The sequence below is a fragment of the Neomonachus schauinslandi genome, chromosome 1 (assembly GCF_002201575.2).
Source record: "Neomonachus schauinslandi chromosome 1, ASM220157v2, whole genome shotgun sequence".
In the NCBI taxonomy this organism is placed as follows: Eukaryota; Metazoa; Chordata; class Mammalia; order Carnivora; family Phocidae; genus Neomonachus; species Neomonachus schauinslandi.
The window spans coordinates 48,476,184-48,486,950 of record NC_058403.1 but is presented as its reverse complement, the minus strand read 5'-3'; the positions used below and the strand labels follow the sequence as shown (position 1 = coordinate 48,486,950).

The window sequence follows — 10,767 nt, the reverse complement described above, 5'->3', positions numbered from 1 at the left end:
CACACTGGGTTTTAACGTTTAGGGGGAAAAATGTAACAAATGTATTTTTTCTATGCCCATCTTTTATCTCTATAACAACCAATAATCAAAAGAAAATTGAAATAAAATGAAATATGACTGATCCTGTAAGATCTAAGTTCTGAATATTGTTTGCTTATTGTCATTATACCCATTGGTGCCATATAAATCGGGCTGACCACATACATAAGTGACAAGAACAATATCATCAAAATTCTTTCACTATCATCATGCTAACGAGCTACACTGAAATCTATCAAGCCTACAAATATCAAATGCTGGCTGGCATTCAGTTTGGATGAAACCACTGACCAGTCACCCATGGTATGGTCAGTGAATCCTTCTCCCAAGAGGAGGGACCTGTTACAGTCAGTCAAAGACTGGGTTTCTTATGCCATTCAACACCAAACTGGTGGGTGCCTTCCTATGTAGAAGGGCCAGTGAGCACAGGAGAAGGGAAAAGCTCATGACTCCCAGAATGACCATTCCTGATATCAGTGCACTGGTGACGGCATTCAGTTGGAAAGGAGGTTCACTTGGAGAACCTGCAAGCAATAAAATACACACAGTGGAAAGGTCCAATATCAGACTCATCTCACCTTATCCCAATTTATACCTGCAAAACATTTGTCTTTAGTATCTTGTAAAGTAAAAGCATGACATTGATTCATGCTATAATCTATTTGACTGTAATTCAATCCAATAACCAAAGGATCATGTAGTTTAGAGGTCTGGTATCCCCTGGACTGCCAAAAAAAAAAAATTCTTCTATAAAATGCAATAAAAATTGACCAACAGGTCACATATGAGTTCAGAAGTCCTCAGTGAACTGTTATGTAAAATATAACAAACTTGTAAAATCAGAACTCATCATACTTAGTTGTTTAGAGTTTTGCAACTAATCATCAAAAAATACTTAAAATTTTTAAAAATCATACTTTTATTTTCAGTATATGTTCATTATCTTACCAAGCTGTGAATTGTTGGTTGGAGTCTCATCTGGGAGAGAAAAGAAAAAGAAAAGTGATATTGTAAATCAAAACATTTACTTATGTTTATTATAATTCTGTGATTACTTTTTACCTACTTGTGGCCTCACCTTCACCCACAAGATCCATGGGTAAAGGAATCATGAAAATCTTCCTAACCCATTATCCTTTCCCATTTTCTGTTCCACATGTCTGAGATTTTATTATCTATCCATTCCACAAGCCCACACCCTGCCAGTGCCCTGGGCATACAAATGTAATCGCAAAATATACTATACGATATTCTTTCCTGCTAACCTTGCTTTGTCATTATCTCTTTAGTCAGGTTAGTGGGAGCAGTAATTGTTAACAGCTATTACATTTTTTATAGGCCTATAACCTGCCATTTGTTATTTTGTTTTAGAGAAGTATTCATTATTTAGTGCCGCTCTATTTTAAGTGTTGCCAATTTGCCCATCATAATCTGCAAAAACATCATTTTAACTTCCAAAAAGATAAATTCACACTTAGTAACTAAACGAAAGGAAAACATGATTCCTAATCTTGAGTTGTAGGGGTTTTTGCATCTGTTAAGTAAAAGATGAAAGCTGTTGATTTTTTACTTATCCCTGGCAAACATAATAATGGATGCAATGAATGCATTCACCTGGTTTCCCAACTTGTGTTAAACCCATTTGGTAATCGTAGAGCCATTAACCCCTTCTTCTACAATTAGTGGATTTCATTTTTGTTCTTAAATATGTAGGTGTGTATGTGTCTTTGAGTGTCCGTTATCCGAACTATAAAACGTGTGCAGTTGACTGATTTGGGAGTATAAATATTATTACAATTAACATGTGTGTAATGCCATACAGTTTACAAAGCGCTGCTTCATGTCATTACATTTTGTCCTCGTAACAGCCATATGGTTTCGCCATTATTGCTACCCCCATTTTACAGATGAAGAAACTTCCATCTGTCCCAGGCTCCATGATGAAGTAAACATATGTTTAAATAAAAGTTCAGTTTCAGACTCCTTTTTCTAAAATAATATAAACTAGTCAAGTATGGAAAATATTTTTAAAGATGAATATATCAAGCTATGAAACCCCAGGATTAGTATTTGAAACAACTGATTGGGAGAACCTGGTGTGATATTTATAAGCCATCTGATGCCATTTCTTTTAAGACATATGAGTCTCAGCAGAAATGATGATTCTGCTGTTTGAGCCTGAAGTACAATGCTCCAAATTAATAGAGTGTTTATTTATAGTATTCTTTAGAATGGTGTAGTGCATCACTATAGAACAAAAAGAAAAAAAAAAGCACAAATTTTCATTATAGGACACCCTTAGGAAAACCCTAACGTCCAACCAACACTATTTTATAAAGACACTTGTTTCTCATAGAAATGGATGTAATGAATGAACTGTGATCAATTCTTCCAAAGGATTCCCAAGATAAGCTGCCTCACTGGAACATGGAGGAGAATATATAATGCTCTAAAATTCCTTTTTCAAAGTTATTCTTTGTTTACAAATCACACTTATTTGCTTTTATTTACTTGTTTATTTGTTTATTTGTTTATTTATTTATTTTTAAGACTAGAAAGCTCCTTCCTCCTACATGTCCCAAATTAGGTGAAAGTGCTAGGACTGGCTGCCCGCACTATTTTCTGCATCCTGAAGTTAATTAAAGAAGTCAGAATATTCCCTCCTCTCCCACATTACCACCAACACTCGTGTAAGAACCCTGCTCCAGGTGTCACTCACAATGACGGGGCTATGGACCAAATTTTCACATGAGACAAACTGTCAAATGAGCCATACCAGCCACAGGTTCTAGGACTCTGAAAAACTGCAAGCATCCTACCTCTGGCAGGGGGCTAAAATCAAAGCATGTACTATTTGAATAGTATTTGGAATTGCATTTGATAGTGGATAAAGGTAGAGAGAATCACTTTATCTAGTTGCTATTTCCGGTTTCCTTCAATTTCCAGTATCCTGCAATTTGGTCTAGACCGAACGGAGAGGTAGACATTTTCTAGGAGACTTTTTTCACCACACACTCTGTTTTTTTTTCTCTTACACGCACTTGGTCTTACCATGTACATATATGCTAAAAGAAACCTTCTGGAATTAGAACAGGTTGGAATACTAAACTTGGTGGGCTCTTCAAAAAGCATGCAGCTAGCTGAGGACCCATAGGAGGAAAGTGATAGGAGCAACACCATGGCTGTTGGAAAGCCAGAAGGAGCAGATAAATTCTTTTTCTCTGCTTTTCTCTCATATAAGTAGTAGAAATGGAAAAAGTAAACATTAGTGCAAAGATAGGTACAGAATAAATATTTTTCCTTTCTTAGCACAGGCGAACTATTTTTTAATCTTCAATTACCTACCTATATAGTAAAATGAACCACATATTTCAAATTCAGAACTTCCAATTTTTGTTTGTTTTTTTAGAGAGAGGAAGGGAGAAGGGGCCGAGGGGCAGGGAGAGAGAGAATTTTTTTTAAAGATTTATTTGTTTTATTTGAGAGAGAAAGAGAGCAGGGGATGGGGCAGAGGGCGAGAGAGATGATCATCAAGCAGACTCTCCACTGACTGCAGAGTCTGATTCAGGGCTTGATCCCAGGACCATAAGATCGTGACCTGAGCCAAAATCAAGTGTTGGAAGCTCAACCACCTGAGCCACCCTACCACCCAAGAGAAAGAGTATCTTAAGCAGACTCCACACCCAGCACAGAGCTGACCCAGGGCTCGATCTCACAACCCTGAGATCATAACCAGAGAAATCCATTCAAGACAAGTCCAACTGACTGAGCCCACTCAGGCACCCTGAGAATTTCCAAACTTTTTACCCTCCATTGTGTTATGTTTGTTAATAATCCAGGTCTACTTTTGAACACTAAGATTCCTGAGAGCAAAGACTATGGCCTGTTCTCTAATGTATTCCCAGTTCCTAGCAGAGTGCCTGTCTCATGCGGAGGTTTGAATGAATTATTAACTCCCCATAAAACTCAATGACATGAGTTGAATATCTTGGCTTGGACTTCTCCATTGGAATTTATGTAATAAAACAATTAGGTACTATTGCTTTCCAGTACTTGCAATTGTGAATTTCCAGAATTGTACCCCATGATAAGCATCTCCTACTGAATAGTTTTACCATGTGGGGGGTGTAAAATAAGAACACTTCAGGAGTTTTGAGGATTTGAAACTTTGAAGATGTGAATATTTTCCTAAATCAACCAACAAAAGGATTTACAGTGTTGGGTAAAATAACCAGAATGTCTTTGATTTCATTAAAACAAAATAAAAGTACTGATCTTACAACTTATTAAACTTGACCTAAGTTGGATGTCTAAGGGGAAAGGAGTGGTTCAATGAGTAAACAGAGCAAAAATTCCAAGTACCAGAGAGCTTTGAAGAGAGCAAATCAAGCCTGAAATTGGACTTGTCTATATAAAATCGGCCACAGGACCTGGAGAGATAAATTCTAGCTGACCTAAGGTAAAAATAAAGTGAAACTGAGGGAAAAAAAGTAGCCCTGGTCATTAAGCTATGTTTACATAGGATTTTCCTGTGGCTGGATATGGCTTGATTTCTGAGTTCTGTATTTATATAGAATTTAAAATAATAATTTTTAAATTATGATACTATAGTATCATAATGTAAACATTGTTATACATGGTCCTCTACACAGTGAGGTCACCATGATTGCCCAGAAATGAGCACCATCATATGGCTATTTATCAAAATTATAAAAAATAAATCCACAGAGAGTAAGAGAGGAATGAAGGGCATCTGGAAGGTTTGAACATGATTCTTTGGGGGCTTTGCCGGTGAGGAGACTGAGGTTACTAAGACAACACTACTGTGTTGGAAAATGAATGTTATCCTTGAGGTGAAAATGGATTGAAATTGGAAAGGAAGAAATTCAGGCATCACATCAGACGCATTGTGCTCAAGGCATTAGCTGTTTGAGGTTTGAGCACAGATATCTGGGGCGAGTGAATATGGTGTAGGTGAAACCTACAAACCTGCACAGCTGGTTGGCTATGGTAGAATTAGAAACTTCTACTTGGTTAATCTTTACTGGGATTTGGTGATCTTAAAAATGTTGGTCTTTGTAAAAACTTATCTTACACTAACAAATTAATTAAAATGTGTAATATCTAAATTTGATTTGGCCCAGGTAAGAAGGAAGCAAGGAGGTTTATAAGGAGGAAAAGCCACCTACTCAACATGGGCAGAGATGCCACTTTCAAGGGTTTTTTTTCTCTTATATAAAACTGACTCTAGATATGCTCCATAGAAATAAAAATATTTTTTATTGTGCCTATCCAAAAGCATTCCTAATTATTGGCAACCAGAGTTGAGTTTCCATGCAGTATAATTCTATGAGCTATTTCTGACAGCCAGACAGAGATAAGAATTGGGCCTTTCACAAACCACAAATCGGTCATTTTCAAACCATTCAAAACACATACCAATCCTCAGGGAGTGCAGACGAAGTTGGAAACTTCATATTTAATAAATTTCTGCATTATTTTTAAAAACACTTTAGCTTGTTTTTAAATAATGCTATGTCTACACAAACACCGAGGAGTGAATAATTCAAGCATTTGTCTGAACTTTTTAGGCCAAAACCATTCTTTGCTTCATTACCTATTTCAGGCAAAACTTTAACAGGACACATGGGAGAAAAAGTAAGGATAATCTATTCTGCTTTTTTTAAGACAAATTTAGAGCTATAGAGTAAGAATCTAAAAGGCAACTTCTTCAAACCCCTCATTTTAAAAATGAAGAAATATTTGCCCAGAGAGGTAACATAAAACCCCATGTCATGTAGCTTGTTTAGACAAAAGCTGGAGCTAGAACCAGTTTTTCTGACTTAACTTTGTGTTGTTTACCCTGCCTGTCTGTTGTACCCAATTGATTCTGAATGTCTCCAGGTTCACACTGATATAAAGCAATATCCCTTTGGAGAGTGTGTGCACATGTACATGCATGCACAAATATTTGTATATACGAGAATATATGTGTATAAGCAGTCGTGTCTACTAGATTCATGACCATGACTGGAAGGGGTATGTAATATCCAGGATCCTGAGAAGAAACAAATGGTACTCAAACTGGGCATTTTAAGAAAAGTTTAATAGGACTATTTATAAAGATATAGGGAATTCACAGAGAAAGTCAAGTTCCCTGGGCTACAGGAAGGTTTCTGGCTCTGTGGGAAAAGTTGTCTGGGAGGAACCCTGTGAACTTCACTTTCCATCCTCTGATAGCACCACCTACTGGCCAAACCCAACCAAACGCTGGATGGCAAAGCAGTGGACGGGGGCAGTTCACACAGGCCAGTCTTCAGGGGCAGAGAGCAGGGCAGGGAAAAGGGAGAGTGAAACATATCCAGCACGGTATATTTGTATACTTGTGTGTGTGTGTGTGTGTGCATGTGCAAAAAGGGAAATACTGTAAAGACAATATTGCCCTTTGTGTGAAAGTTGAGTAAACAGTAAACTACTGTGAAATTAAAGTTGCTTAGCAGTTTATCTTGTTTCACAGTTAATTAGTGCTGTTTAGAAACCACTTTGAGTTCTCCTTAGAAGCCAAGTAATAAGCCATTTTGGAACAATCTATTACTACACACAAAAGGAGGAATGTTCCTACCACTCCGAGTAATGATGGGACCAGCAGAGAGGATGGCGTTTCCAGACGTGCTCTGGGGGCTCCAAGTGGTCCTCCTCCCCGCATCTCTCCTTTCTCTGTGGCCGCAAATCTGAGGTGTTAATGAAAACAAATGAAATTCCACACCGGCACAAAATTGGTTCTTTATGGCCATTTGGAAAGCAGATTCTTTTGGAAGAGATACCACATGTTTAATTTTATTCATTTACTTCTGTGCATTTATTTAATTACTTTGCATATAACTGCTACAGTGTTTCTTATTCTGGCTTGGGTCACATTTCTTATTTCCTCCCGTTATAATTGTGCTTTGCCTCATTAATTTACATAGCTCAATGGTTCTCCTGAAAAAGAGCTGTGTTTATCAAACTTTTCTACTTTTATTTCTCTCAAGATTTTAATAAATCTTTTCCTGAAATTTTGGTCAGCGCAGAGTCAAGGTAATGTGGACTCGCCATTTAACCCCATCTGATATAGCTAGTTAGGACTAAAGTAATCAATTGTTGTGAAGAAATGCATGAATTTGAGCATAAATAAAAACGTATGAAAGCTATTTCAAATTTTAAAATGTGCCTTCATTTTTCTCAGGATAATATTGATATGACCTTAGGGAGACTGTCAGAAATAGATATCTTTTTTTATTCACTAGGAAATTGATTAATATGATGGCTGTATGCAATTCAGATCCACACCTATTTTATAACTTCTAACTTGTAATCCAAGGGATTCCTGGGCTATCAGTCCCAAATCTACCTTTCTAGAGCTGGCCCTACCCCCTCCCTAGGTTTTCCAATCATCCTCTACTCTGTCCCATAACCTTACTGAAGGTCTGGTACTTCCCTGGTTACTCTGTCTTATGTGTCTGTGAATTTGGTCAGCCTTTGGAATGGGGTTTCTCTCACACTCTTGATTTTGTCCCTTTGGGGTTCATCCATCTTCAAAGTCACACCCCAGGTTTCATGTCTTCCATCAAACTCCCAATCTCCCCTGTTCTTGCTCTCTCACAATGGTGAATACTGCCTCTTACAACAACCCATGCATGTGTCTGAATTTGTACCATAACATTTTTGTCTTTTCTCCCATGACTGTCTCATGGTCCTCAAAGATCAGCTAAATGAGTTCAGAATTTATGCACACATGTCTGTTTTCCCAATATTATGCTTGGCACAAAGTAGGCATTCAATAGATCTCTACTGCATGAATAAATAAATAAACCCTACTTCAAACTGTTTGGCCTGATGCATATTCACTTTCTATATAGAAATTAGTCCCTAACACTGGATAACCTTTCAGCTTAGATCAATTTGACAATTTAGAATAAAGTTGCTAAAAACATACAGGCATAAGGAAGGGGCAGTCATCAGCTCTGCAGAGCTTGGTAACACAGTGCAGGAAGACGGTGGACATTTTCTGATTCTTGTGTTTCACAAATCGGAACACTTCAAAGGAAAACCGGCCCTGCTGGCTTCTGCCATTTTCAGTGATGGTGGTCTGAGGATCTTTGTCACAGCTACATTTTAGGGAATGTGAAAACAGGATGTTACTGGAGATTACCAGCCCACTGGAAATTGTAAACTAATTTCTGCAGTATTAAGACCTAACAAAATCATGCCATGTTACAGATATTTAATAAGAGCATAAGCTAACTCAACAAATACGACAAGAGTGACCTAGATAGTAAAGTTTAAAGAGATCAATTTCTGATTATAATAGTACCATCAAATTTTAGAGGGATTATACTTTCATAAGGTTCAAAAATCCAAACAGTATAAAATATATGTAGTGCAAAGTCTCCCTCCCATCATTGCCCTTGTCCACACCATTCCACCTCCATATTCAGATCTGCCAGAGGTGACCTCACTTGCTACTGCATCCTCCCAGGGTATATACATAGAGAAGCTGAAGCAATGAATTCTTATTGTTTCCTCCTTAAAAAAAACAATAGTACACTATCTACATTGTTTTGTCCCTTGTCTTTTAAAAAATTTAGCAAGGTATTTTAGGGATCTTTCCATATGAGTATTTAGCAAGCCACCTCATTCTTTTTGCATACTATACAGTATTCCATCTCACACATACACCAGTGTTTACTTAAGCAGGTCCCTACTTACGTACCTTTGCATTGTTTTAAATCTGCTTTTTACAAAGTAATAATGAATAGCCTTATAATACATTATTTTGAACATATACAGAGTTATCTGTACAATATCATTTAATAGATTTTGCCACATTGCCCTCTATAAATATTGTTGCATTTTGTACTCCCCCAGTAATGTTTGAAAAAAATCCTTATTTCCCCCAGAGCTACATCAACGAAGTGTATGGAAAAAAAATTGGATTGTTCACTATTGGGTAGGAAAAATAAACTGTCACCATATAATTTTAATTTGCATTTTTGTCAGTGGAAATGACTATGTGCGTCTTTTCATATACATTAGAGCCATCTGTATCTCTTTATCTGAAAATTGTTTATGTCTTTTGCCTAAATTTCTATTTTGTTGTTGGCTTTTTCCTTCTGATTCCTACAGGTTCTTTATGTGCTAGGAATACTAGTCCCTTGTTTGTTATATAAGTTGCAAATTATTTTACTTTGTTGCTTAGCTTTGGACATTTCTTGAGTGTGCTTGTGTGTGTGTTCATACATACACAGGAGCTTTATTTTTATGTTAAATTTTCAATATTTCATCGTATGGCTTTTAGTAAGTCATATCTTGTTTCATTGTGCTTTACTTTATTGTGCTTGCAGAGATTGTGATTTTTACAAATTGAAGGTTGGTGGCAACCCTGCCTCGAGCAAGTCTAGTGGCACCATTTTTGCAACAACATTTGCTTACTTCCTGTCTCTGTGTCACATTTTGGTAATTCTCACAATATTTTAAACTTTTTCATTATTATTATATTTGTTATGGTGATCTGTGATCAGTGATGTTTAATGTTGCTATTGTAATTTGCATCCCCCCAAACTATGCCCCTATAAGACAGTGAAGTTAACTGATAAATGTGTGTTCTGACTGTTCCACCAACCAGATGTTCCCCCATCTCTTTTTCTCTCCTCAGGCCTCCCTATTCTCTGAGATGCAATAATATTGAAATTAGGCCATTTAATAGCCCTACAATGGCCTCTAATTGTTCAAGTGAAAAGAAGAGTCACACATCTCTCATTTTAAATCAAAGCTAGAAACAATTAAGCTTAGTGAGGAAGGCATGTTGAAAGCTGAGACAGGCTGAAAACTAGGCCTCCTGCACCAGTTAGCCAAGTTGTGAAAGCAAAGGAAAAGTTCTTGAAGGAAATTAAAAGGGCTATTCCAGTGAAGACACGAATGATAAGAAAGTGAAACAGCCTTATAACTGATATGAAAAAAGTCTTAGCAGTCTGGAGAGCAGATCAAACTAGCCAAAACATTCCCTTAAGCCAAAAGCTAATCCAGAACAAAGCCCTAAATCTCTTCAGTTCTATGAAAGCTGAGGGAGATGAGGAAGCTACAGAAGAAAAGTTTGAAACTCGCAGAGGTTGGTTCATGAGGTTTAAAGAAAGAAGCCATCTCCATAACATCAAAGTAGAAGGTGAAGCAGCAAGTGCTGATGTAGAAGCTGCAGCAGGTTACCCAGCAAGTTCACACGATGTCCATTCTGCAACCCAAGGATCAAGGAATAATTTTGACTTCAAGTCTTATTATTTAAGAAATACATTTTGTAAGGCTATAGGTGCCATTGATAGTGATTCCTTTGATGGATCTGGGCAAAGTTAATTGAAAACCTGGAAAGGATTCACCATTCTAGATGCCGTGAAGAAGGTCAAATTATCAAATGACTGGACTTTGGAAGAAGTTGACCCCAAGCTTCATGGATGACTTGGAGGGGTTCAAGACTTCTATGGAGAAAGTAATTGCAGATGTGGGGAAAATAGCAAGAGAACTAGTAATTAGAAGTGAAGTGTGAAAATGTGACTGAATTACTGCAATCCCATGATAAAACTTTAACAAATGAGATATTTCTTATGGATGGGCAAAGAACGTGGTTTCTTAATATGGAATCTACTCCCGGTGAAGATGCTGTGAAGATTATTGAAATGACAACAAAGGATTTCATAT

General features: G+C 37.1%; 1 protein-coding gene across 1 annotated transcript in view; it reads right to left on the bottom strand.

Moving 5' to 3' along the window:
• Positions 1-340: 340 nt before the first annotated feature.
• ZPLD1 (zona pellucida like domain containing 1) overlaps positions 341-10,767 on the bottom strand; it is a 43,759-nt gene continuing 33,332 nt past the window's right edge. The window contains exons 7-10 of the mRNA XM_021692597.1: positions 8,015-8,186; positions 6,662-6,770; positions 988-1,017; positions 341-563 (exon numbers count right to left, since the gene is read on the bottom strand). Of these exons, the coding sequence (XP_021548272.1) occupies positions 388-563; positions 988-1,017; positions 6,662-6,770; positions 8,015-8,186 (487 nt within the window). The 3' untranslated portion in view covers positions 341-387. The remainder of the gene's footprint in view (positions 564-987; positions 1,018-6,661; positions 6,771-8,014; positions 8,187-10,767) is intronic.